The sequence below is a fragment of the Hippoglossus stenolepis genome, chromosome 2 (genome assembly GCF_022539355.2).
Source record: "Hippoglossus stenolepis isolate QCI-W04-F060 chromosome 2, HSTE1.2, whole genome shotgun sequence".
NCBI lineage: Eukaryota > Metazoa > Chordata > Actinopteri > Pleuronectiformes > Pleuronectidae > Hippoglossus > Hippoglossus stenolepis.
The window spans coordinates 15,615,137-15,642,874 of record NC_061484.1 but is presented as its reverse complement, the minus strand read 5'-3'; the positions used below and the strand labels follow the sequence as shown (position 1 = coordinate 15,642,874).

General features: G+C 41.8%; 3 protein-coding genes across 3 annotated transcripts; 1 reads left to right on the top strand and 2 right to left on the bottom strand.

Moving 5' to 3' along the window:
- Positions 1-245: 245 nt before the first annotated feature.
- LOC118117505 lies at positions 246-12,332 on the bottom strand. Its single transcript, XM_047341876.1, has 19 exons — positions 11,868-12,332; positions 11,293-11,451; positions 10,601-10,719; positions 10,335-10,512; positions 9,784-9,896; positions 8,241-9,291; positions 7,366-7,490; positions 5,534-5,777; positions 4,543-4,670; positions 4,346-4,442; positions 4,113-4,235; positions 3,610-3,782; positions 3,191-3,288; positions 2,607-2,734; positions 2,191-2,371; positions 1,931-2,075; positions 666-742; positions 396-451; positions 246-293 (listed from the first exon to the last, which is right to left on the bottom strand). Exons 1-17 carry the CDS (start codon positions 12,280-12,282, stop codon positions 668-670), a joined length of 3,552 nt encoding a protein of 1,183 aa, XP_047197832.1. The 5' UTR covers positions 12,283-12,332; the 3' UTR covers positions 246-293; positions 396-451; positions 666-667.
- Positions 12,333-17,589: 5,257 nt separating this feature from the next.
- Positions 17,590-22,493, top strand: emp1 (epithelial membrane protein 1). Its single transcript, XM_035175762.2, has 5 exons — positions 17,590-17,720; positions 18,587-18,677; positions 19,308-19,407; positions 19,744-19,884; positions 20,806-22,493. Exons 2-5 carry the CDS (start codon positions 18,603-18,605, stop codon positions 20,964-20,966), a joined length of 477 nt encoding a protein of 158 aa, XP_035031653.1. The 5' UTR covers positions 17,590-17,720; positions 18,587-18,602; the 3' UTR covers positions 20,967-22,493.
- Positions 22,374-27,642, bottom strand: f8a (coagulation factor VIII associated). Its single transcript, XM_035175738.1, has 12 exons — positions 27,499-27,642; positions 27,040-27,086; positions 26,818-26,890; positions 25,282-25,441; positions 25,049-25,117; positions 24,818-24,938; positions 24,594-24,686; positions 24,258-24,322; positions 23,716-23,797; positions 23,515-23,561; positions 23,075-23,130; positions 22,374-22,958 (listed from the first exon to the last, which is right to left on the bottom strand). Exons 1-12 carry the CDS (start codon positions 27,555-27,557, stop codon positions 22,877-22,879), a joined length of 954 nt encoding a protein of 317 aa, XP_035031629.1. The 5' UTR covers positions 27,558-27,642; the 3' UTR covers positions 22,374-22,876.
- Between the last annotated feature and the right edge of the window lie 96 nt (positions 27,643-27,738).

Below are 27,738 nucleotides of genomic sequence, written 5' to 3'. Positions count from 1 at the left end.
GGGATTCAAGGAATATTATTAATATTTAAAACCTCCAGTTATCTTACTCAACTGTCAATTTTTAATGCAGCAAATTCAACACGATGAACAACAAAGAAGGCCAGTGTCTAACTGAGACTCAGTACAGAGGGGCCAAGTGTTCATGTAAACAATGTTGCCCCCCTTTTTGGATGGAGTGCCACTTCCTGCTGTAAAACCAAATGGCTGCAGGCTCAGGAACAAAAACACACACACACACCCTCAGCGTCCTTTAGGAGCTTTTTATTGGCAGTTAAATGAGTGCTGTCTGACGCCTGAAAAAAGAAAAGCAGGAGAACAGATTAGACACAGTCAGAAAGCAAAAGCAACAGTGGAGTATTTTAACAGGAGCTCAACACTATTCAAGCTCTGCTCACCGGATGATCATCATAATCCTCGTCTCAACCAACTCCAAGCGCTTTCCATGTCGTAACTGAAAAACAGGAAATGGATCGGGCTTAATAAATAATTCAAAACCGCCCTCATTACTAAATCATTGTCCTGCTGTCGTATGGAGCTGCAGCCGCTGCTCGCTCTCAGGCCGAGATCAGTGCAATGCAGCCCATTCATGGGTGTTTCCATGTAATCTTCCAGAGTTCAGGAGAAAGCGGCGGGCGATTCGAGGACAGAGGGCGAATTCTCCTCACCGTCATTGGCCGAAGCATCCCTCGACACAAGGTCCGTCACGTGGGGAGCAGATCTCAGTCGAACACATGAAGTAGATCTGAGGGGTTGAAAGAGGAGCGGGATTAGACAAAGTCTCCAGAGTGTGGGTGCAATGTAGTGTGACAAGCAGCTGCTAGCAATTGAGAATTGGCCAGAATTTGCACTTTACAAAATGGTCTCTCCACATCTCTTCGTCATGAATGCTGCCTTGAGATTTAGAGGTTCAGCTGTAAATACTTCTATTTCCCACTGCATCCTTTAGCCAAAATAAACGGTGTGACTTTGCACAAAGAGAACACACGGTTACTTCCACGAGTTTACATTTGACTAAATTGGATCAGAGGTGAAAATGCCAACTGCCATCCTACGATAAGACTTAATTAACTACCAGGGGGAAAATGCATGCACGCTCTGAGCAGACAGCTGCCTATTTTACATCTCTTTCCTTCAGCTCATACAAACTGTAAGAGAACCATGAGCATGCTTTAAGCAACAATCTGACATATGGGGAAATACGATAATGTTCTTGCTGCAGGGAAAGAGATAAGAGTGACACCGCTTCCCAATGTGTCTGTAAAATGTAGAGCCCCAGTCAGCAGCCAGCTTAGTTAAGACTGAAAAACAGTGAAAAAGGAACAATAAACTCCCTACTAGCATTTCATGATCCCTTGTAATGTTGACATTTCAGGTTGGACTGGATTAAATGAAGATGTTTTGTTTGTTACCTTTGGACAGAGCCAGGCTAGCTGTTTCTACAGTAAACTCAATATAAAGATAGACGATACGTCTCCAATTCCTCCCACTATCCAGATACAAACGCCAAAACATGGCCATATCCCATCTACGAACATGGAGGAGGCACATTATGGCCTATATTGCAGCCAGGTTTGCCATCAAGATGCCTTGGCTTCACTTTTGGGGAGCAGTCGTGTCGTCCATCTTTATATACTGTACATCCACTGTTTATGCCAAGCTAAGCTAACCATGTCTTAGCAAATCCCTGACCCTAACCCTAACCAAAAAGCAAATATGCACATTTCCAAAAATGTCTTTCTACTCCTAACTTTTACAAGCAGCCTTACAGTAGAAATACTTGTGCCAGACTTCTAGTTCAGAGTCTGCACAATAAGTAGTAAATCAATAGGCTACAGCTGGAAAATGACTCACAACATAATCAACAACTAAGAGCTATAATATTCCACGCAAATATTAACACTAGAATTTCAGGGACTCTGCTCATCCTTACCTCTTCATTCGGGTCCTTGAACTCACCATCAGGAAGGAACTGGAAGGTGCTGATAGTGAAGCGGCGGGTTTGACCCCGAGGAGAAGGTGGTCGAGGAGCAGACAACACCACCTGGTGTGGCGCTGGATCCAAGGGGTTGGGACATCTAGGGATTAACATTGGATTAAAAGGCCAACTGTCTCACAGCTATACTTCCCTTCAATCTCCCCGTTATAAATATAGTCATAGCTGAGCTCAATATTTTTGATGTTTCGACGCACCCATTGTAAAGCAGCACCCACACCGATTTTCCAGAGCGGGGGTAGGCCACACAGAAGTGCACCAGCAGCACCACACCGGGATCCGGGGCGTTCAGCAGCCGCACTTCCAGGTAGAGGGGTTTCCCCAGCAGCATCTGCAGGGGCTGGTGATACTGAGGGTAGTAGCTGCTGTACTCAGGGTCTGGGACATGAAGTGTAATGGAACGACTGCAGATCAGAAAAGCAACTTTCCCTCACTTTAGATAAAGTAGAAGCTCCTGATCAGGATAAGTTCAAATCATTCATGTGGAACTTCAATTATCAGTTTCCATTCCTCCTGGCAGGAGTAAACTTGTGTTGCCGGAAAAAAACCCACTGCAAAAGTAAATTTTCAGTAATGTAAAATGGCAGTTAGTGTTTAAACAAAGACCGTCTACCTTTGGCAATCCTGAGCTGGACTCCATACATCTCCTGGGTCTGAACTCCAGGGCCGAGCGTGGGAGTTTTAACCAGGTAGCTCACAGTCAGGACAGAGCCCGGCTGAAACCGGCACTCCACCAAAAACCTGAGAATGACACCAGAAATAAAGTAACATAAATCTATGCATCGATGATGGCTAAATATGAAGGAAATGCAGGGAGAGAGAAGATGAAAGACAGAAACGATCCTGTGCTAAAATCCCACTGTAAACATTGTGATCAAATTGAACAGGTCTTACACCTCTAGATATATCTGTATAACGTATGTTTTAGCCTATGTCAGTTGGGCAGTCGAGGTTTAACTTTAATAAAATAGGAAGATTTTATCTCTAGGTATAAAAGAGAGATGGGGAAACATGTGATGGAGGAGCAGGAAACTGAACAAAAGATCAGTTATTGCAGGCGTTTCTCACTAAACTAGATTTACAAAACGCTAAACCTGTTTGAAACATTAGTTACAGTATTTCATTCAGAGTGAAACTGCTGCATCCTCTCAGCACTGTGGTACTTTACTCTGATAATCAGCAGCAGCATGTTCTGACCTGACGGGAGAATCTCTGGTGATGGTGCCGTAGTTGACACTGATTCCCTGAACCTTGTTAATGACCTCCACCATGTAGATGACCATTTGCCCCACCACCTGTCAGGACAGCATCACACACACACACACAGTTAGTACATGGAAACTAATGAATACTCAATTGTCAACAACAGAGGGGTGGATTCAGGGGCAGGGCCAGGGGGTATTTGGCCCAAGCTGATGTCTGATATCTGATAATTGAATCCTGAATGATGCATGAAGGTTGAGACACATAATTGGGCCCTCTGTGTAAATTGGGGCCCATATTGGCCTTGATTTTGAAAAATCCTAGATCCGCCACATGCAAGAACATGTACATACTTTTAGGGTGAGCTCATCGCTTGTTGACGATATAAAGAATGTCCATTCATTAAAGCTCACCACTCGGCGCGCCCCGCAGCCGTCCATTGGGATCTTGAACAAGGCATAGTCAGAAGTGACTCTCTGAGGTTTGCAGGTGGAGTTGCTGCCAGCAACAAGATGGGCGGGGGAGAGAGGGGGCTCGGTGATGGAGGCAGGCACGGAGAAGACAAAGTGGTGGTCAATAGTACACTCTGGAGGAGGGACACACACACACACACACACACACACACACACACACACACACACACACACACACACACACACACACACACACACACACACACACACACACACACACACACACACACACACACACACACACACACACACACACACACACACGTAAAGGTCAGATGCACAAAAGGTCAGAAATCTCAGGAGGCAATTGATAATGAGACCCAAGGTTTCTTATACCCTTTTCACATTCTGTCTCACTGCCAACTTGAATCATGCTGCACAGCTGGACTAGACTCAGCTATGTGACGTGAACATGCTAGTGGGGGACACAAGCTGCAGCTCACCATCCATGGGGTAGTAGCAGGCATCGGACTGCTTGCTGAAGCAGCAGCCCATGGAGAGGCACTGTGGCTGGGACACAAACGCGGGTCCACAGGGGAGACGCTGATCGCTGGGAAGGCTGCACTCTGTGGGACGGCACGACAAATGTCAGCCTTGCGGTTAAAATAACTCTGAATGGGCTGGAGAAAACACCTTTTGGCAAAGTGAATAACGTTAAAACATAAAACCCGTCTACCTTTGCCGGAACCTGGGGCAACAACTGGACAAGAAACCTGAGCCTCCTTTCTCCCATTCATCGTCATGTAGACGATAGAGATTATGTACATGTTACCCTTTTAGAGAAAAATGTTTACACAAGAGTTATTAGGTAAAGCAAATGGTCAATTATACAAAAGGTCATGTGCTCAGTGTGAGATCCGAGTCAATACTTGCCTGCACGCTCATGTGGCACTGTGACTGCAGCTGGAGACTCAATTGGATTTTGCCATCTTTGCCTTTGCTTGCAGAATACCCACAGTGCTCTGGGGCATCCTGAAGGCTCATCGGGTTCCCTTTCATGTCTGAAAACAAGTACAAGTGGAAATATAAAATGCTTGTGTATTTCGAATGTTTAAAGCTTTCAGCATGAGGAGGACAAGGGTTTAAGGCCACATCCCTACTACTAAGTTTGACGTATGCGTTACATTTGCTATGGATACGCCACGTTTGCTCAGCCTGGCATCCACACTATTCACGAGTTTCAGAGCTGCTAAATTTGAGAACTTGGAAACGCTGCTTGCCACGTTTTAGGCAGCAGCAATTTTTTTCTCGACGGGCGAAACAGATGTTTGGGAAATGATGTAGACACTCACAACCTCTTGCTGATTGTGTCATTTCGGTCACGACGTAGCCTTGCTGAATCATCAAGGTTCTATCACATTACCAACATTAGCCTCGGCGACCTGTGTAGAACGCAACATGGATAAATAAGCGCCGCTGACCCTGTTGTATTTGCTAAAAGCTATATATTAAATCTAGCATTTTCCAACGATACGTCTGCTGACATGCTTAGGAGAAGAAATTATTAAATTATTTTTGCAATCTTTGATAATTCCCATGTCCAGCGGGATCTAAGTAGGACGCACTTGCCTTCTTTTTTACACCGGCATGCTCATACCCAGTGTATGTGAGGAGTCACGCGTTTTCAGGCTTGTTAGTATGGACAGGGATTAAAACTGAAACGGAGCCAAAATTATAGATGGACAGATCTATTTAGTTTGAAAAAGCAGTTTATCAAAAATGTAGTTGTATTGATGTAGCCCCCCCTCCCCTACATTTAAATGTACACCATGGAGTAGCCTCCCTGAAATCAGTTAGATTTCAATGCATGCAGAGCTGATGCCAGCCGTATGCGACACACAAACACACACACACACACACAAACCTTCAAGAAGAATTCCAGAGATGGGTCCTGACGGGAGCTTTATAGTCATGTGATGGGGGGAGCAGCTGACTTTCGGCTTCTGGACTGGAGAGGGGGTGGTGCTGGGTGGGGTAGTGGATGCAGGTGGGGTAACTGGTGCATGGGTGACAGGGGTACTTTCATATGGGCACTGTGGCTCCAGAGTTCGATACTGCGCCATGGACAGATCCCAAAACATTAGAGGTAATGAAATGGTTGTGGGAGTCTGAAGAGAGACGAATCAATAAGGTCAGTATGAACAACAACCACACATGGTTTCCAGCTCCTGTATTTTTAAATTCTGCAAAATGAGTTCAGTTCGTGTTAAAATGTGTTTTTACCAGTCAGGCTCTGATGAGCATTAAAAGATAAAAGTCCACCCAATACAGATATAGATGCATGGAGAGGAACAGCTGCATACAGTCCATATGGGATTAATCGTAAATGTGAGCAGCTCATCTGCAATCCATACACAAGCGGGACCGTTATGGTAAATCGTAGGTGCAGAGACAACCCAAGCGGTAAGAAAAATGCATCAGCATTAGCAATCAATTATAATTTTCTCATTTTGTGGCGTCACTGTTAAGCTGCATCATGGCAGTTTCAGAATTTTCTCCACCCATTTATATACAGTACACCACATAATGATTTCTATTATATTTCCCAATGGGGAAAATCTCATTCCATAGATCATTGACTCTCTCAGCCCCGCCCGACTCCGCGCTCTCCGTCTCTCTCCCACACAAACACATTGACAACAGGCACATCTGTGAACTCAGACTGGCTCACCACAACATTATCTGGTCGTCACAAACAGAAAACATGTACGTGATTATTTGCAGATAGAGCGCGGAAGATTCCATCACAAGTGATCACAGGAGACACATTCAGGGTGCATTTTAATGACAGATATGCACAGATGAAAGTGAACGCTTGTGATCGGATCACTCAGGTTGGATGTTAACCCCCCCCATGTGGAGGGGGCAATAAAAAAAAACATTGTTAAACTCTGAGATCATGAACAAGTAAATTCACAGAGGAGTTGTTTTGAGGTCTCTCCAAGAGGCCTGCCAAGCGTCATAAAAACTGCACAAGTATGCATTTAAGAATTACTGCTGTTTATGTGTTTTCACATCATGTATTGCAAAAACAAAAAAAGATTTCTGTTGCAAAAGTATCCTCACTTTACTTTCACTGCCTCAAACTTCTGCACAGGAAGGTATGTTAGCATAAACATAAAAATCTACAATATCCTAATCTGGTAAAAGCACCAAAACTAATTCAGCCTTAAAAATTACCACACACCCACCCCCACACACACTTTGAACAATATTCATTATCATAGTACTACTAGTGTCCTCATCCATTGTGTCTAAATACATAAATGATATCATGTCATTCTTAGTTTATGATTAAATGGAAATGTGTGCAGATGTTGCGTGAAAGTTGATTTGTATAGGTTACACGCTTATATGGAGCTCTGATGATACAACTACTAGGGCTCCAAATTAAAAAAAGAAAACTTAGAAACTTTCTCTTCAATAAAAAGTTGTGAACTTCAACATATAGTATAATGGATGTACTACCTCTTACAGGAGCACGTCAAAACCAAAGATTTGTTACCAACTAAAAAGGCTCTCCCATTTGAAAAAAGACTTATGGTATAAAGGGTGATTTTTCCATCCCATCACTACCACTCAAAGAAACCCCATCTTTTCTCATTTCTTTAAGCAAAAAACAGAAGTGTGTGAAAGTCCAGTCATATAAGTGTGATACATTCAGCGGCGGTGACGAAGCATCATGGAGGATCTCACCCGTGACAGGCTGTGGCAGGCAGGCAGAGGAGAGTGAAGGATTACACCAGAGCTCTCAGCCATCTGCAGCATGTACCCACACAGTGGTGACACAGTGGAGAGAGGCAGCCACGTCTTCCTTTGGTCTGAGGTGAGAAACAACGAATGTTTTGACATTAAAGTTAATAAACTTCACTCCCAGCAGTCTGCAGGCTGATCTAGGAACACTGACGGAGTGACAGTACAGAGGGATGTGCACTTTTACTTTAAGATGCTTCATTAAGAAAAGTCAAAATAATCATCATTACAACTTTTCACCCCATCACCAAGTAAAAATGCTCAACGATCACTGGTTCTAGCTTCTCAAATGTTAGGATTTGCTGCTTTACTTGCATGACTTGAATGCATTTAGATTTTGGACAGACTGTCAGATAAAATAAGAAATTCTAAGACACCACCTTAAGCTCTAGGAAATTATAATAAGACAAGATAAGGTAAAATAATCCTGAGTCCCACCGTGGGGGAAATGTGCCATGTTACAGCAGCGGAAGGGAAGAGTCAAATACTCTCTAAGTAAAGGAAATAAATGAAGTAATGGGAATATCTGCAGACTGATTTTCGTTAATGAAATGAGTTGTTCGCTGCAGCCCAACATATTTATATGTATAAAATAAAATAATAATGTGTATGCTTCATTTATTCTCACTGTGATGCAGGGCCTGAGTCACTAAGCACTGGGTGTGTTGGAGAGTAGAAACTGTTTGTATGGAACCTTTTGTGTTTTCGTCGAAGATAACAAATAAAATTCCCCAACAACTGTCTCTTTTATAAAAAAAACATGACGATCTAAACTTCCCATGAACAGAAAGGCCTCTTGGATCCAAACTAACTCTGACCTTTGACCTGGATGGAGTCTTGGTGAGCAAAAGGCAGGAAGACAGCCATCCTCCCCATCAAACACTGGAGATGAGGCATCTGTGTAGCAGGCTGTGTTGTGGGGGACGGCGTCGTACTTGTGGTGGTGGGAGTTGGAGTTGTAGCAGTAGTTGTTGTGGTGGTGGTGGTGGTGGTGGGGGGAGGCTCTGTCATGGTCGGTGTTTGAATCTCTGGATACTGGGGCAGAAAGGGGTGGTACGGTGGATGGTAGAACGGTGGGTAGAAGGGATAATAATAGGGATAATATGGGTGAGGAAAGGGCGGTTGTGGATCTACAGGATGTTTCGGTGGAGAGGTGGGAGGAGGAGGAGGAGGAGGAGGAGAAGGTGAGGTGAGCGGGAGAGTAGCCGGTGCTGCAGTGGGTGCAGGATAGTAAGGTATCTGAAGATAATAGTGCGGGTAGTAAGGATTTACTGGAGGTCCGGGTGGGTGGGTACCTGGAGGAACAGTGGTAGTAGTAGTAGTAGTAGTTGTTGTCGCTGCAGAGGTCGGAGCTGGTGTCACTGCAGGGTAGTAGAACGGCATGTGGGGGTAATACAGACCAGATGAATACTGAGTAGGGCCGAGGGGCAAAAAAGGAAGTTGGTGGGATTGGCTAATCTGCGCTGGGCTAAGAGTTGGAGCATATGTAGCTTGTACCACCACAGGAGGCTGATAAGGAGGGGAAGGGGGCTTTCCAGGAGATTCAGGCGTCACGTCAAGCCCTGTGGGGTAGAGGGTCTGGAGCTGCGGCCCGGGAGGACTACCTTGAGTGGGCGTGGGGGGCTCGGCAGGCTGTGGGCCAGGAGGGTAGACCTGGGGCAGCTGGGCGTAGTGTAGACCAGGGTATGGGTAGTAGGAGTAGTGTGAAAGTTGAGGGATCTGCTCCTCGGTTGGGGGTTGAGGAAGGGGTGGCGGATGGTCGGTGGGTGCAGGGCTCACAGGATCTGTGATGAAGTGAAACTGAGGATTGACTGGACAGGAGAGGATGTATTCCTGATCATTAAATACAAGCTGAAGACTCAGTCCATCCTGTGAGAAAAACATCAAAACAGAAAAACGAGATGGGAACATCTTTTGACATCCACGGAACTATGGATAGTCTCCAAACATTCTCCTGAGTTTTACCTGCCAGCCCCTGAGGAAAGTGAACCCATGTGAGAATACAGCAGGAAAATGTCCGGAGAATTCTCAAGTAACTCGGAAAGGTCATGATATTTCTAACGCAACAGATGTAAAAGTTAAAAAAGAAACAATACTTTTTGCTTTTGGTGATAAAAGGCCAATGCCGGTGTTGATGTGATGTTAACAGGAATGCATGATTTCCGCAGCAGAATTGATACATCATGTCCTACCCCCTGCCTGCTCTACGCAGACGCCACCCCTCACCTGCTTCAAATATTTTCCTGTTGTTCCCGGAGAATCTCCTGCGTTCACCTTATATGAAAGGAGGAGAACTTACGGACCTGATTGTCTGGACATTTATTCGGAGTTCATGTTTGAAAACGGCTTTAGACAACTTACCCCGCTTGTGATACAAGAGGCTTTGTAAGAGATGAAGAAGGTGAGCTCGTCAGGTCTGGAGTGGACAAGATACGCACACTCCTCAGATACAAATGGACGCCAGCCTCCGTTCACTGTAAAGCAGATGACACATCTCTGAAGTCTCATTCTGTTAATGAAATTGGGATGATTATAAGTTTATGTCGTCTGTTTTTCGGATCGGTTATATTTAAATTTGACGACAAATAAAAACGCTCTGCAAAGGATCAGAATTATATTCTTGGCAGCATGGAGGTGGCAGAAACAGGATCTGGAAAGAGAAGCACTAACCATCTGAAAAATTATTTTTGGGAAAGAAGTATATAATAGCAGTGATTACCGAAAAACAGTTTAAAGATCATTTAAATATTTTGTATATAACTTTTTTGAAACTATGAAAGTACTGCACCATTTAAAACTGCAGTGTGGAACTTTGTATTGAACTTTTTTGGTGGCCTAAATACATTAGAATTGTTACATTCATTTATTTTTCCAAACCCCTCAACATTAAACCCACATGAAGGTCGACCCACCTTTGACTCCCAGCATCGGTATCTCCTGCTCCTGCCCATGTTTCTGCACCGCCATGCCGTACGGGGAGCAGAAGACTGATGGGAGGGAGGGAGAAGGGGCAGGAGTGGACGGCTGCACCGGGCAGGAGAGCTTCAGAGGAGTGTCCCACCACAACATGGGCAACACATAACTGTCATTCTGACAACGAGAACAACAGGAGGGTTCGATGATCACTCTGTTTGGAAAAAGGCTTCCGATTAAAATGCAATGCGGGGGCTGCTGGTACCTCCTGTGTAATGTAACACGCATCGTAAGGCACCATCATCTCCAGGTCACTCCATGACGTCCTCACCGAGTAGCCACAGTATGGAGGCAGCTGGAACAGAGAGATGGGAGACGCTGCCTCTGTAACGCAAGAAAGTTAGTTGTGAATCCTGATGAAAGAATCCAGACATATTAAAGGAACTGACATCTATAAGTGTGTGCACTTTGGTGCAGCTTGATTGAAGTTAAGGGGACTGTTGGTCCTCGGCGTAGGTTTGTGCTCTACTGTGTGCCGTTCTTTTAGATGTCTTTATTTGAATGGGTTTGAGTTAGACTGTTGGTTATACAAAATTAGCGATGATAACTTCATTGTACGCTCTGGGGAATCGGGATTTCTCATTTTCTTCTGACACTTAACAGCATAAATGAGCAATCGATTAATCCTCTAGCTTTAACAGTCTTGAAAGTAGATAGTGCACTGTAGGGATGAGGCGTTTTGCTGCTGGTGAACTTGTTTTCCCCAGCATGAAATAGGGTGCAAACAAGCTAATGAATGTAAAACTTTCCCATATTTCATTCATATTTTATAAGAAACACAAGGATCTTTGGCAAGAACGTGTTCTTGACTCCTTCCATTTGCTTATTGCATCTAGGTCTTTTCACCAATAAACACCAGTCGAAACTCCTCTGTAATATAATATATTATCATCTTACCTCTGTCCACTAACAGGTGTGTCAGTCCTTGTCCTGAAGCAGTGAAGGTCATGACGTTCTCATCACACTGCACAAAAGGCCTCATCGCCTGCCACTCAGAGAAATGTGGACTGGAGTCAAATGATGGACCCAAAACCTTCCCCTGGACTCCATGGAAACCTGCATGTAAAATAAAGAAGATATGAAGATTGGGCCTCTGCTACTCCTGCATAGTATACTCCACCAATTTAGCATTTCACCCATTAAAAGGGATAGTTCACCCAAAAATTTTCCAGCAGAGGATATCAGAGAACATTTAGGCTAAAAACATGGTGTAAATGAAGTTGTTTCGAGTTTGAATTACATTTACTCCAATTGTTTCGGATTTGGCTGCAACGCTGTTTACCCCTGAAACTCCAAAAGTGTTTTGTGGACTCAAACACTTCACCCAACCCTCCATCAGCATAGTGGTGAGGAGATAACGAGTGAATTTTCATTTTGGGGTGAACTATCCCTTTAACACTTGTGACTCATCAACACCTGTAAATTAACTTTTATATAAATAAGGTGCAGTTTCCCCTTGAATCAGCTCCAACCTGTGAAATCAGCTTGATATCCTTCTTCACGGTCCAAAGCTGAGGCCTTCGGTCCTGTGCTGATGTGTCCAGCGGTCCAGGACAACTTGTTGGACGTTACGTTTCTTCCACGTTCATCAACTTTCTGTAAAATGAAAGGTGGGAGTGTTTCCCCGAGAAAGGCAGCAGATTCAGACCGAAGCCCCTGCAGACCCGACCGGCTGGTTTTGCGCAGATTTGCGCTGTGATGGGTCTTTTCGTCCGCGCGCCACGCTCCAGGAGTCTGTCCCCACCTGCCACCTGCTGACTCCCGGGGAGAGAGAGAAACATCCGGCTGCTGCCCGGAGCTCACCGAGTGACAGAGCTGCAGCGGGTAGAGGTGAAGTGTTAGCACGAGTACAACCCGAGTGATTTCTCTTTTCTGTTTGGAAGACATGCTTTGTTTGTTTTTTTTTGCTCACACGCGCACGTCACCTGCACGCGAGGGCGCACAATTAATAGGCATCAGGAGCGGACCAATCAGAGAGCTGCAACTGCACAGGCGATTAAAACTGAAGAAGTAATGCAATGAGATGAACACAGATACTTTGGTCTATCTTAGTAACACTCAATGTACTTTGCAGATGTTATTATTTCAGTCAAAGCCAGTTAAGTCGTTTTCAGTCATCTATTTGTGCGGCTGTTAATAATTTCACCTGCACACAAGCAGAGTAGAGCTGCAGCAGAAAAAAAGATTCTCTATTAAACTTATTATATAAACATATATATTTAATATTTTTTATTCATATCATCTGAATATCTTTGGGTTTCAAACTATTGATCAGACCAATCAATAATAAAACTAGAATGTTATTCGGTCAAGGCCCTCTCATGAAATCACATTTAAATTCACTCGATCCAGAACTTTATTTGGATCTGCACCAAATTTATCACCAAAAGATATCAGTCCCCTCAATATGCCTGATTATTCAGCATGATCCATGAATTATTCTCAACTAAAATGTGGATAAACACCCTTTTACGCAATGTTTGGGAGAGTGAAAAAAATTCCTGGATCTGCCCCCTGATCTGGATCCGCAGCAAAACTGAATGATTTCTTCCTTAAGTCATTCCCCACCCCTCCAAAAAATGTCATGGAAATGGGTTCAGTAGCTTTTGCGCGATCCTGCTTAATAACAAACAAACACACATGGAAACATAAGCTCCTTGGCAGATGTCATTAATGATTAGTTGCAGCCCCAGCTGTTAGTGGCATGATGAGGCATTTGAAGATCCTATTCATTTATGATTGTATTTAGATTCCTTAAATCTCACAAACTTGACCTAATGCAGAAATTGAGCCTTGGGATGCTCCAATGTTTATGAAAAACATAACTTCTTCAGACACGTCTAACTCACAGTAATACTGTTTATTGTTTTTGAAAAACCATGATACCTTTACTCTGTCTCAAATGTGACTAGTTCTTATCATAAACGTTTCAGTTGTTGGTTGAACAAGCTGCCAAACCCTATGAAAGTACAACATCGGATGGTGAATACAGCTCAAGAAGCAAGCACACAAACAGTTGTGTATTGTATTGAACATCTGCTGATGAAGAGGAGGAGAGACTCCTGGTCTTCAGCATGTTGTGGGGTGAATGGTTGGTTTTATGCGAGGAAGAGGCGACTGCTTTATTCTGATCTTTAGTCGTAGGTCAGTTGTTCCTCGTATCTATTTGCAGATGTTTTCCAGTTGTGCTTTTTTGAGCATTTCAAACAGACAGTGAATCATTTTAGGGTTTGCTGAAGAAGTAAAGAAAAATGTATCACATACTTGTGTAGAAAAAACATAATTTTTCTGTTTTCCACAGATTTAGCCTATGCACATCGAGATCCTGACAAAGAAATTGGCCAAAAATTGCGGGGTTATGATTTTGAAGATGAGCAGAGTCTGTGTGAGTTTACTGGAGTTTCTTGGTTATTGTGTCGCTGCAGGTTTGCAGTGTGCCATTTCAGGAGGAGACAGGTCTGTGCCCCAGTGGCCCGCGGCAACAACAGCCTCTGAAAACCTGAGACGTTTGTGGCTGGAGTCCTGCTGTGACGGCTGTGGTAATCGATTGGATGCTGTGGGAATGTGCAGTGGCAGTTCAGAGGGAATCGGGCAGAAGTTGGAAGCTGCGGTGTGAAGTCCCTGAAGGGCACTGGGTTTGTTGAGGGAAGAGGTTTGCTGTCTGTTATATCTTCAGGAAAAGTAGATTTGTGACTGAGAGAGCTTGTAACACAACTGTGAAAGGATGCCCTCATTCTACAGCCTGTACAGATGCTATCTCTGTAGATAAGGAAGTTCCCAGGACAGAATATAAATTTGGAGCATGAAATCTACACGATAGAAATTATCGTCTGCATTTATTCCTGGAAGATTTCACTGTCCTTAAATGAGGTCCCTTCTGTAGCAGCTACCTCTGTATATAACTTTCCAATAGACTTCATAATGGATGTTAGATTGTCTTTTCTGCGGAGGCGGAAAAGAAAACTCCTCTGACTCAGACGTGGTGTACAAGGGAAACTATAGCACAGCTCAGCACCCACTCACTGTTCACTGCGAGAACACGACAAACAATCACAGGTCAGATATAATGTTTGCAGCCTTGACCTCTGTTCAGACTTTTTCATAGAGAAAATACTTCCCCTCATCTGTGTATTCCCACACCCTCTGACTATAATATAGCTCCTGAATGATTTTCATCTCAGCAGTGCTATAATAAAAACAGAGAGCAGCATTGCACATTGTTATGTAACAGAGTGATACTTTTATTCCCTAAGGAGATATTTGCTTTCAGGGACTCGGAGCCACAGTTAGAGTTTAACTAAACTTAACCCCAGTCTGTTCCTCTCATGCTATTACATTTGAGTCTGGTGGTGTGGAGGTTAGCACAGTCACAGGAGGAAGGTTCCCAGTCCCAGTTTGCATGTTCTTCCCAATGCGTGGGTTGGTTTTCTCTGGGTACTCTGGTTTCCTCCCACAGTCCAGACATATAGGTTGAGGGTTGATTGGAGAATAACTTGCCTGTAGGTGTGAATGCTGAGTGTAATGGTTGTTTGTCATTATACGTTGGCCTTGCAATATGCTGGTGACCTGTCCGGGGTGTAGCCTGCCTGTGACCCAATGTCAACTGTGATTAGCTCCAGCTCCCCCCGTGACCCTCAAGGGATAAGTGCTACAGATAAGGGATGGATGGGTGGATGGATGGATGGATGGATGGATCGATGGATGGATGGATCGATGGACGTGTGGCATTGTACTGTAGGTATCCCCAGAATCCTCTAAAACTCATTTGCCAAACAGGATGAAAAAAGATACAGAAATATAAAAACATATGTAATATGTACTATAAAATATGGTCCACTGCTCGATAAACATGATTTTTAACCTGTTTCCCAAAGTTCAACTATAGTTTGGAGAAGCAAAACTATTTGAAGGTGTCTGGGTAAATTGTGATGGTATTTCTCCGTAGTTTTACAAATCCAACAATAAATCAACTACAAAATAATCCGGTGATTAATTTGCAGTGAAAATTTTGTAAAATTCTTTGAACAATCTCATCATATCAGATTGAATCAAATATATAAGATATATATTTTTTGTACAATTACTTTCACTCTTAAAGTTCAATTTACTGCCAATACATTTACAAAATAAGAGATTAAAAGCATTTAGTTTTTACTTTTTACAATGTGGTGTTATTACTTTAATTTAAGTAAAGGCTCTGAACATGTCTCATACCACAGCTGTTTCCTAACCCAAACATTGATGGAAGCCAGAAATGACATACGTCCTTCCGGTATCATCCATTTTCAAACAAAATCATTTGATCATATTTTGCTCACATTTTACACAAAGAGCAAAGTCATGTGTTCGTGTGCTGCCTGGATTATGAAATGAAGTCAAAACTACGAAGTAAAGAAAGTTCTTTAAATGACTTTCCAGGTTTTGCAGAGACACTTGGAAGGAAGCAGTTATACTATCTATCTTCATCCCACCTCCAGGAGCATAAGGTGGCCATTGTGGATCAAGACTTCCATGTGGTCTTCACTGAGAGACCACAGCCGGAGGGAAGATAAGACAGAGGCAGAGATGAGCTGTCAGAGAAAAGAAGACTTTAATCAAGTATAAAAATTCTCTTTAATGTCCTTCTATAAAACTCCTTTGTAGGAATGAGACGAGCCATAATCACTTGAGCTTCCTCTCATCTGAGGCAGGTGATAAAAGGCTTCAGCAGATGTTCACTGCCGAGTAATCCCCTAATAGCATGGCATTATTTAACTACAGTCAACAATAACACCTATCTGTTTAAAGGATGACAGCTTGTGGTTCAATTACAACACTTTTATATGAAGAGTCTAGTATGGAAATTAAATCCATCCTGCCTCTGATGGCCTCTGCCAATCATGACAGTTTTTATTTCAGTTTTGTGTTCCCATTTAACAGAATTGTATTGTTATTTGTTTATTTAAATTAATTTGTAATTATTTTTTTCTCTAGTATTTCCATTTGGAAGAGTTTTAACTTTTATTTATTTCTTCAAATAAATATGTAATATATGCTTTTTCTTTTGTTTTCTCACATGGCAGTTTTTTCTTTAGATTTTTTTGTTATTTTTGTTCTCATTTCATTTATTTCTTGATAATAATATTATGTTCATTTTTTTATGTTCCCATTTGGCCATTTCTATTTTCTTTTTATTCAAATTAATTTTTACTATAATTTATTAAATTTATTTATTTCAAATCCATTTTAAATATTTTTGTTCATGTATGTGTCCATTTGGCAGATGTTCAGAGAGGAAGATAAATAGTCACCTTATTAGTTGGTAAATGTCAGCTAAAGTATTAAATGATGTTAGTTTTCAGAGCTCATGTAAGACACAATCAACTGGTCTGTCTACACTGGTGCATGTGGAGAATGACAACAAAATGAGGACAGACAAGTTTTAGCGGTTGTCCTCTGTGTGCTTGTTTGGATTTACTCCCTCAGGTAGAATTTGAACCCTGGAGCAGATTAACTTCTTCACACCACAAATTATTTCCACACAGGTGAAAGCAAGACCTGCATTTAACTACATCCTGATGCAGAAATCCGATTATGGTGGTATTTGGCAGAAGGAGTCGGACTGAAGTCCTGTCCACCAGACATCTGTTTTCCCATGATTGCAAAACTTTACAGTATAGGGATACAACCCAATAATCTATAAATCTTGTCTGAACTTCTTCTACATGAGCCAGTACTGTTCCCATGTCATCATCAGAGCGTAGCTGCTGAGGAACACATGAAGTCCCTGGTGTCTGGAGCTCAGGACGCTCTGTTCCACTGTCTAAACTTCTCCCAATCTCACATTTTACGTGCATAATGAACCAGACTGCACAAGTAAGAAGTTCACTTTCACTGCTCTTCAAGACATATTTACATATGACCAAAATTACATTTCATTTTCACTTGAAAGAATCAGAAAGGCTGTAGCTCTTGTTGCCAGGTTATTGTGAGGATGAGACACCGAGAGAAATAAGCAGCCTGCAGGGAAAGAATTTGTGGAATAAAAAGAGAGAAGAAACACATCATCAGCAGGTTAATGTCTCTAAGTCCATGTGGACGGTTTTGTAGGAACCTGAAGCCGTTGGGTTCGTCTGGATCAGTCTATGGTCTGGATAAGTCTCTGAGGGGGGGGGGGATGAAAAAAATTTGAAACTTCATGGGTGTGGCCTGGTGAGGGGAAAGAGAGGGAATGGAGAGAGAGGGAAAACAGGGTGATGTGTGTGCTGTGAATTCAGAGCTGGGTGGGTCTACAGTGTTTCACATTCCTAAATATCTCCCGTGCCGTGCGTAAAAAGCGCTTTCAGGTAACGTTTTTTCCACGTTTCTTTACATTTTGCACCGTTATGTCTGGTAGTCCGCAACGTTGAATACTTGTACGCATGATTCACGACGGGGTTTTTCTGTAGAGTCCGTACGTATGGATTTAGACGCAGTTTAGACTTTTCAGCGGCGCTTTGAAGACCTGTACGGATGTGGCTGCGCGCAAAAAAAGTTTTGAAATGACGCACGGCTCCAAGCTGTAGATTCACACATACTTGAACAGTTGCAGTGTTTAATATGTGTGTATGTACAAGTTAGAGGTGTGTTTCTTGGGCTTTTCTGTCGTCGTATTCTCGCGCTCTTTTCAAAGTTGTTGACTTATTGCGCAGGGCCCGTGTGTGACGGAGCGGCTCCATTTGGGAATGCGTCCTAACACCGCACAAACAAATGTGCCTTTCTTGTCGACGGAAGCAGCTTCGAGCCATAAAAAAAAAAAACGAGCAGTTGAGAAAAACCACGGTGATTCCTGACTTCTGCTAATGGATGAAAATAAGTTGGAGAAGTCTGATTATAGGAAATGAGTTTCAAGAGAATAAGAAAAACTGAAGCGTAACCGTGTGATGAGTTTGACATCAGATGTGTGTGTCTGCAAAAATGTGTCTGCAGGGCTTCTGGGGCGAGTTTGGACTTGCATGCAACAGCTTCCCCCCCCCCCATTTTCCTCCTCCTTTCTGTTTGAGACTGTGTTTATTTGGGACAGATGAGTGGGTGTGTGTGTGAGAGGGAGAGAGAGGGAGGGAGGGTATGTGATTGTGTCAATGCTTCCTCATGTTAAAAGTCCTTATTACATAAGTCCATGCGTGGAAAATAAGTAACGGTGTGCATCCTTCCGTCCTCCCCCTGTTATCAGTTCACAAAAAGCCACAATGTTGGTGCTGGCTGGAATCATCGTTCTGCACATTACCACCATCATCCTGCTGCTGGTGGCCACCATCGATAATGTGAGTGGATGGTATTTTATCTTTCTCTTCTCATTTAACAAATGTCCAGGCTGGGAGGGAGAACGGGAGGTTTTATATGTGTTTAAGCTTTAGGTTCTCTATCGGTTCTCTATCGGTTCTCATCTTCAGCATAAATGCAAACATATAAAATAAACCAATATCTATTTCTGTGTGGAAGCTTCGGCTCAGTCGTATCATTGAAACATTTGGAAATTAACAGGATTTAAATGGTGCAATGTGATTTGTTGTTTTTTTAGCCACCCACGGTGCTGAAAATACACATATCTCTACTGACACATGTTCACCAACCCTTTTACGATTGATATTTTTAACGGACACATATCACTCAACCACTGTGCAATTTATTTCAGAACAGGCTGTTTCTTTCGTAAAAATACCCCCTCTCCTGCACAGTCAGTGAGGCCAACTCTCTACTGAATATTCACAAAACTAATATTGTAATTTGACTCTGATTAGTTCTGTCAACACCAGTACAGGCATACATGAGGGATAACAGCAAAGTTTGTTGAGTAAACATGCAAAACTTTCACAATATATATTATATATATTCTATCTTTTGTGTGTGCCTTGATATCTGTGTTTATTCTCTTGCTCCTCTTGTGTCCCCAGGCCTGGTGGATCACTGACACAGTGTCAACTGATTTGTGGGGCCGATTAGAGTTGACAAACTCCATCTGGCACTACAGCAACCTGAAAGACTACCCAGAGGGTAAACTCTCACTTTTATCTCGACAGAGTTCAGACACTGATCAGCCACAACAATAAAAAACAGTTACCTGTTTTACTTTGTATGTTGACTTGATCAGAGTAGGTGATGATTAGAGCTGTAACTGTTACTGGTCATAAATCAAATCATATAATGTGTAAAATGTAGCTACAGTTCTGCAGTGTGTTCATTATTATTTAGATTTAATGAGTGTTAATAGTACTAATAGATGAGTTATAATGTCGATATAAACTGTCAACTTATCTTGAACATGCTGATACATCTGTGTTAACATGGACTCTTCCCTGACTGTGTCTGTGTTTTGTTGTGCTGCTGCAGAATATCTCCAGACGATACAGGCCACCTCAGTGCTGGCCTGTATCTTTGCCATCCTGGCCCTGTTTGTGTTTGTGGCCCAGCTCTTCACGCTGCCCAAAGGCCAGAGGTTCACCTTCACTGGCATTTTACAGCTAATCGCCTGTAAGTAACCTCGAGTCAAATTGCTGACCTACAGCTATAAGACATCCTGACATGTGTTTGTTTGTTTCCTATAGTGTTGGTCTGAAACCTCAGTGTTTTCAGACTTGTATGTGAACATAACACCTCTCAGCTTCCAGCTTAGCAGAGCAGTGTAAAGTGTTTTAGTGGGGAGTGTAGTAAAAGATCCCCAGACAATGTTGTGTGTGTCCGGACCTCCACTGGAAGTAGAGGTCCAGACCTGGAATATTTGTGTAAATGTGCTAATAAGAGCTGCAAACAATGATTCATTATCGACAGAATCTTATTATTTTCTAAATTAATCGATTAATGATTTGACAACTAAATAATCCTAAAATAGTGACACGTGCCCGTCAAAAATTGTCCTTTAATCGTAAACCCAGAGGTATTGATTTGAGAGGGCAAAGAAAACCAGCAAAATGTCATTCTAATTAGTCAGCAAACATGGGCAGACTATTAATAACTATGAGATTAAATAATTATCAATGCCTAAGTCAAAAAATTACAATATTCATTAGAGTATTGAAAAAGTAGATGGTGAATTTACCACTGAACTGTTTAACTAGCACCTAATCTTATATTTTAAATCGTACATAAGTGTTGTGACAGATTTTGGTAAAAAAGAATAATATCTTCTTGTAAGAATAATTCATGTTACAATTAAATAAAGTGGTTCATCACTTCTTCTAGTGCACGAGCTCAGGGGTGAAGTAATTGGATTTTTGACATGTATTGTCTTGAGTTTGTATCACCGTGAAACTAATAAGGTGAACCTGTCGTGTTTCACTGCGATCACAGTTAAACATTTGCCACATCGTCTTTGTTCATGAGCCTTATCTTACAGTAGGAAAAGTAATTACTGTGTAATTGCCTTGTCAACACTCCCCCTCTTCTCTCATGCAGGCCTGAGTATAATGATAGCAGCCTCCATCTACACGGCCAAGCTTCACACCAGTGACACAGTGGGAGGGTACGGACACTCCTATGTCCTGGCCTGGATCTCTTTTGTTCTCACCTTTCTCTTAGCGGTTACCTACCTCGTCCTGCGGAAGAAGAGCGAGTGAGGGGGGTAGAGGAAAGGGGGCGGGGCTGGGGACAGATTCCTTTTGAGTGTGGGAAATTTTAAAAGTGGGATTTGCCGGAAATTTGGTGAGAGAAAAAAAAAAAAATCTACATCTGCAGCTAGGTAAAATCGGGGGGACTTGTATTAAATCACTAAAAAGAGCCATTTGTTTCTACTTTGAATAATGTCAATGCAAATAGAAATAATGTTATCAGTACATGAAGGGCTGAACTTTACGTGGACAGTTTTTCGTCCATGACTAAGAAGAGGGCAGGGTAGTATTTTAGTTTCATTAGAACAGTATGGGGAGTAAAATAATAGGTGTGATTAGGTGGAAGCAAAACAAGTGGTCATTTCAAAGCTTTACTGCCACAAAATAATCAGTGGATCATTTATCTCAATTGTGAGTTGGAAGAACTCAGTCCACATCCAGTAGTTTGACATCTGGACAAAGACTTACTCGCTTTCTTACTAAGAATGATGCGCAGGCCAGTATTACACCAACACACAATCTGTATGAAGCTAAAGACAGTAAGTTAGCTTAGCTTAGCATAAACACGGAAACCAGGGGGTCACAGGGAAAACACAACCTGTGTATTAAATATGAAGTTACAGCCAATAAGTTATCTTATCTTAGCATAAACAGACAACGGGGGACACAAGGAAAACACAATCTGTTGCTGCGTTCTGTGAAACCCCCACGTCGAACTCGGTTCAGTTATAATTTGAGCTTTGAATTATCCTATTAGATCTTGTTTAAGTGCACTGGTGCTGGTTGGAGGTTTGATTTGCTTTGGACAAAACTATGCTAGCTGTTACCCCCTGTTTTCAGTCTCGATACTAAGCTACACTAGCCATCACTGTACAGATCTGAGTGGTATCAATTCTCTCACCTAGAACTCTAAAAGAAAGCATTTAAGCGTTGATCCCAAAATGTCAAACTACTGCATTTGAAATCTTAGAGTTCCTGGTGTGAGAAGGTTAAAAGCCCTTTGAGATCTTTAGTAGTTGAACATATTCTGTGATTTCAAAGTACTCATCGTCCTGTATAATCACATTGTGAGGCGGACAGCTACCGCCGCAGTGGTCCAGATTTGAGGAATGAAAATAAAATCTGTATCTGAGAGGGTACGGCGTGTTGGCCGAACTACAGCATTCCTTTTTGCAGAACTTGAACAATCAGGAAAGACAAGCCTTAAGTTACAGTACAAGTAGTTTGAATCATGTATCGTTATTTTACAACTGAAGTATATTGTATCCTTTTTAACCTATGTACATTGTAACCATTATATTTTTGTAACATTTTGTATGGAGTGTTCTTTTTTGTTTTAGTCATGTTTGATTTTGTGTCTGTTAGTTGGCTGCTATCCTAAGAAAGTACATGTCATGTGTACAAGTGAACCAGGGATGGAGGACAATGGTGGTTTATTTCACCATATTACAGAACTATACAATAGAAGGTTTTGTTTGTAATTACATTGGAATAAAAGCCATATCATTTATTAATAAAAACAAATAACTCAAGGCATCCATGTTTCGTCTATTGAACTACTATAAATACAACAAAATCAAAAACGGTCGCTATTACATAATAATTGTGTAGGAATTAGTCCAGTTTTGTAGCCTTCACTCAAGAGCACATATAATTTAATTTTAAACAATTTAAATTCAGTCTTAAGTTATAATTGTGACAAACATCTTCACAACAGGATAATAACAGACAACACTCAGTTCTCGACAAAGAGGGCAAAGTTTTGTATTGTGTGCATTTGTCTCGAGTGCAAGTTACAACACTGAAGTTTTATAAGCAACACTTCTTCAGGCCTTACAACAGACCCAGTCAGAAACAGGAATGTTCCATTATGTGAAGTATTGTTCCCAGAGGAAGTAAGTAAAAGAAACTGGACTGTACTAAATGCCTTGGCCAGACGGCGTGATGCGCTCCTGAACCACCAGGTGGAGAAGGTGATTCTGCTCAGCTGCCAGAAATGGCCTGAGGGAGGAAAAAACAGCAACACATAATAAATATGGAGAACTAAGATTGAGAAATGATGACAATGCAGCTCAACCCGCATCACATGACGAAATTTAAGTTTTAAAAACACTCACCACAGCTCAGTCTGAAGAGACTTGAGGGACTCTGTGTCTTTCTCCTGACATGCCATCTGCAAAACAGATTTGCTGTTAGAACACTGCACAAATTAAACTAACTGCACATTCAAACGACCTTGACAGGTTCTCAGAGTCTCCTAAATGTCTGTGCATTCTCATATCTTATTTTATCAACATTATTTACACCAAATAGAAGAATATTTTTTTCCAAGTACATTTCTAAGTATTAATGCTCATTGCCACATTGAAAGAAAAGGGGAAAGAAACAGGGAATCGTGTTGTAACACAAACACCACTGCAAATAGGACATTTTAATTCCACTGGCAAAGGAAGACCTTTATCACTGTCAATGTGAAGGCCACGAAGACCCATCCTTTTTTCCTGTATGAGGCAGGAAGGACCAGGAAATCCTGTAAAGAGAACTCAGTGAAACTCACCACTACTGACTGCAGAAGCAGGAAAACATTCTCAGGCAGGAAGGTCACTGAAAGAGAGGAAGAGATCCATGTTTACTCGACTTCAGTCCAACGACATTCAAGGGATTAAGAAAGCATTTTCTGAATTCCAAGTCAAACGAGAATATGTCTGCAATTTAGATGTTTTTGCTATAAAATAGTTAAATATTGAGGTGCATTTACCTTGACTGTGAGGATCAAAGGATTCCCATGCGTATCTCTCCAGGGTCTGTGCATGTTCTGGTAACAACTTCTGAGGTGGAGGCTGCACAGTAAAACAGGTTGGAACATTTACATCTTGCTGCACAAACAATTACAATTTTTTTTTCAAGACTCACAGAGGCTGATAATCAAATCTATGATACAATATTAATACTCTCGAGAATATTTTCCCTCGTGATGCTGATGTGCAGATCCTTAAGATGTAACGATTCCCTTTTCACTGATGGATGTTAAACAATGATATATTGTCAGGCCGACATGATGCTGTGTCTGTCTTTAAAGTACTTTGCATAGCGTTAACATTCATCATCACAATTGCCTATAAAACTCTGTCAAAATCAAGATTTTAATGAGTTAAGTGATGACACTCGTTTGATTCATAGTTTCTAAATCAAGGTTTTCCCTCATCACGGTTGTATTTTCTACTTCAGTTACACAGGTATTGTGATGTACATGGTTTTCTTGCAATATCTCATCTTTTCATATCAAAGTGGCGTACTTACCTCTAACAGCATCAGCAGCAGTACTCTGGAGATCTCACATTTTGCCACAATATCCAGAAATGCACCTATGAGAATGTTAGGGAAATAAAAACCTTAATATTATTTAACATTGTTCCTGTCACTGTAATTAAATCAAATCCAACAATGGTATTAAAGCAGAAAGTGAGACACTGATCACTCAGCTCTTCAATTATATGTTATGCCATTTTTGGGGTTTATGAAATATTTCATGCAGCCCTCATTTTTAAACATACCACCAAGAATCCATTTAATATGTTGTCCACACATGAGACAATTTTAAACATGTAGAGTCTTTAGATAAATGCAGGGCCTCACCAACAGGGGTGCTGGTGCCTGGTAGCTGCAGTCCTCTCTCCTGACACACAAGCTGCATCTCCGTGAACATCGACAAAGCACCATCATAGTCACCTGCAGAAACAGAGAAGACGAGTTTAAACTACAGAAAAACAAGTCAAATCAGCTCTGTATCCACATGCAGGTTAAAAAAACCCATTGAAATCAGGTACATAATCAGATGTGATTAATCAGGCGGAACTCACGGGTGAGAATTTTACACGTTGCTATTTCTCCCATTGACAGCAGAGCTTCAATCGGTGTCTGCGTCTGCAACTCTGCAGCTCTCTGATAATGAACGATGGCCTCTCCTGGTCTGTTCATCTCCTATTGAAAACAGAGGAGGAGCTGAGGTTAATATGTCAGATAAAATATTTAGTAAGTAAGTAAAAATCTAAATTATTCATCTTGTGAACTTCTCTGATTCAAAGTTTTACCTTGAGTGCATTTCCAAGTTCTAGACACAGACTCGCAGCCATCACAGGCTGGTTCATCTCAATGAACACCTGTAAACCATTTGTACATGAGCATTTTCCTACCGTCTCATGTGATCACAACACAGGAATGTACACCCTTAATCTGTTCATATACACAAATACTAAACATTTCACAATGAATGTACTACTACTTTCGTTAAAAAGTCCAAACCAAACCAGGAATCATAGTTTACCTTAATTGCAAAGCTGTAACAGTTAAGTGCAGCCTGAAGGTGCTCATCAAAGCCCGGGGCCTGCAGGGCCCTGTTCTCCTTCTCAGACGAGAGAAAGAGGCGGGCAGCATCAGTTAATGCCAAGGCCTCTCCAGGAGCATTAAACAGAGTCTGCTCACACCTGCAGTCAAGACATTCAGGATGTGTAACGTCAACAGATGTGAACACATCAGCACTAAAACATGTCATCACTGTGAATGATACACGCTGCCTCTGGGCCAATTCCAAACACCATCTGGTGCTTTATTGTGAAGGACAAGAACATCCTTCACGATCATTTTTGACCTTGTACTCAGCACAAGCACAAGTTTGACTTATTCTGCACATTCTTTACCTAACTTATTTTCATATTTGTATTTTATGATGAGGATGTTGTAAAAACATTTCAAGTTGAACCTAAACTGTGATTAACATTTACACAAATAGCATTATCATGATATCTAAAAAAAACTATTCCTATAAAAACGTTATGAGGTGATGGTAGGACTTTAAGCACACTACATGGCCAAAACTATGTGGAAACCTGAAAAATAAACCCATGTGTGGTGTTCACTGTGCTGAACATCTTAAACCAACACCTCCAACAGTAATACGTTGCTGTAAAAGCCTCCACCTGTCTGGGAAGGTTTTCTAAAAGATTTCATAATCTGATTTCAGGAATTTGCTTCAATTCAACTGAAGTTCTGTCCCTGACATCCACTGGTGGCCACCAACACCTGCTAACATCTACTGGTAGTTTGTAACCTAAATTGAACAGAAGACTTTCAAACGTACAAGGGATATTCAACATATTTTCCTATATTCAAAATGATACTGAGGTCGGCCACTGATGATGAGTGATAAGGTCTGGGTCTCGTTTGTCATTGTCCCAAAGACATTGAAGGTCAGGGCCCTGTGCAGGCTAACAAAGCTCTGGCACACTATACTAGTAAAGGACCATGATATGTGTTTGGTGGCAGATACAGAAAGAGGCCTTTGCTAAACTATTAAAGTTTGAAGCAGGTTATTGTGCAAAATATCACGGTATGCCATGAAATAAAGATTCTTCTCAATCTGAACTAAGGGGGGGGTCTAGCCGTATCCATGCATGTATATATTTATACTATACACTGATGTGTATTTTTTACTGAGTTAGAATCTACAATCATTTATGTCAATCTGGAACAGTTGTATATAAAGTATTAGTAAGTAGATACGTGAATAAGTAAATACAACCCTTACAACAAATAGGTGAAATTATGAAATAAAAATGAATAGTCATTTTTATTTGAATGCAGTATCATTTAATGGCAGTTTGCAGCAGGGATTTTTTAAATTTGTTTTAATTAGAAAACTATGTAATTTGTAGGCAGTATCATTTAATGCCAATTTGTAGCAGGGGTATTATTTATTTTCCGTTAAATACGAAAGCAATACTAGATGTTATTTCCCCAGGGCTGATGGACCTTCTGCATACAGGACATGAGTGTGTAGTTTGTGTTGAGTGGATCCTCTCACCGAGCCATGGCCAGGTTACAGAAGGCAGCATACTGCAGACACTCCTGCTGCTTCAGCTCTTTCGCTAACTGGCCTGAGAGGACAGGACAAAAAAACGCATGAGAGGTAACCTAACAACAAACAATTAACGACCCACATATGTGAAATATAGAAATATGAAGAAGGCTAAAACAATCCCTGTAGTGTCAACACTAAACAGCAGGTTATAGAAGTGACACTCACCAAACTGTTCACTCGCCTCTGCTACATTTGGCTTGCGAAGAAAACGCCTGCAACAAAGAAACGCAGACGGATCAGTTTACATCTCAACACAAGTTTGATCAAAAGTTAAAAGGCTGAGAAGAGTAACGGGGAGCTGTGTGCTAGGCTAATTAGCACTGGTCGTGTTTAGATACATTTCCACAGTAAAACAACGCCCGACGTTTCCGTTAACTTCCGCTTCACGACCCTCGACTGAATAATTAAACTCTATCAACATGATGTTTTCATTACAGGTTCCACAACGAGTGTTATCAGTGAATGTAAACACACGACACTGACGTTAATGACAGGCTAACAGTTAGCTGCGTTCACTAGCACTGGCCGCATTACTGATCTGCAGCATTAATGTCGAGTAACCTGGCGACAATCCCTGATATCTGAAGCCCTTTCGGGACCAATGGGTGAGATGACGCTGCTTACTTCTTCAGTTTATTTGACACAGCTCGATATCTCGCCAGGAAATCTCCCTCAGCGGCCATGGTCGGTGGAGCAAAACAAACCAGGTCAAACCAGGAAGTCCCAATCTGACAGCAGCGTCGGCATTGGCTCGTGGAATCCAGACATCGCAGTTTCATTGGTCGCCCCGAGAAAAAGGGTGGGACTTATTCGAAAGGAAATGCCCAAAACAGGAAGTTGTTACATTTAATCAAACCAGAAATC

What these genes read in the sequence shown, in the direction of transcription:
- LOC118117505 (XM_047341876.1), bottom strand. Translation starts at nt 12,282, where the DNA reads ATGTCTTCCAAACAGAAAAGAGAAATCACTCGGGTTGTACTCGTGCTA. An exon ending in ATATCAAGCTGATTTCACAG is followed by an intron (nt 11,452 to 11,867) that starts GTTGGAGCTGAT and finishes TTTTACATGCAG; the next exon opens with GTTTCCATGGAGTCCAGGGG. An exon ending in TCAAGGACCCGAATGAAGAG is followed by an intron (nt 743 to 1,930) that starts GTAAGGATGAGC and finishes TCAACCCCTCAG; the next exon opens with ATCTACTTCATGTGTTCGAC.
- emp1 (XM_035175762.2), top strand. Translation starts at nt 18,603, where the DNA reads ATGTTGGTGCTGGCTGGAATCATCGTTCTGCACATTACCACCATCATC. An exon ending in TGGTGGCCACCATCGATAAT is followed by an intron (nt 18,678 to 19,307) that starts GTGAGTGGATGG and finishes TTGTGTCCCCAG; the next exon opens with GCCTGGTGGATCACTGACAC. An exon ending in CATTTTACAGCTAATCGCCT is followed by an intron (nt 19,885 to 20,805) that starts GTAAGTAACCTC and finishes TCTCTCATGCAG; the next exon opens with GCCTGAGTATAATGATAGCA.
- f8a (XM_035175738.1), bottom strand. Translation starts at nt 27,557, where the DNA reads ATGGCCGCTGAGGGAGATTTCCTGGCGAGATATCGAGCTGTGTCAAAT. An exon ending in TGCTGCTGATGCTGTTAGAG is followed by an intron (nt 23,798 to 24,257) that starts GTAAGTACGCCA and finishes TTTACTGTGCAG; the next exon opens with CCTCCACCTCAGAAGTTGTT. An exon ending in CTTTGATCCTCACAGTCAAG is followed by an intron (nt 23,562 to 23,715) that starts GTAAATGCACCT and finishes CCTCTCTTTCAG; the next exon opens with TGACCTTCCTGCCTGAGAAT.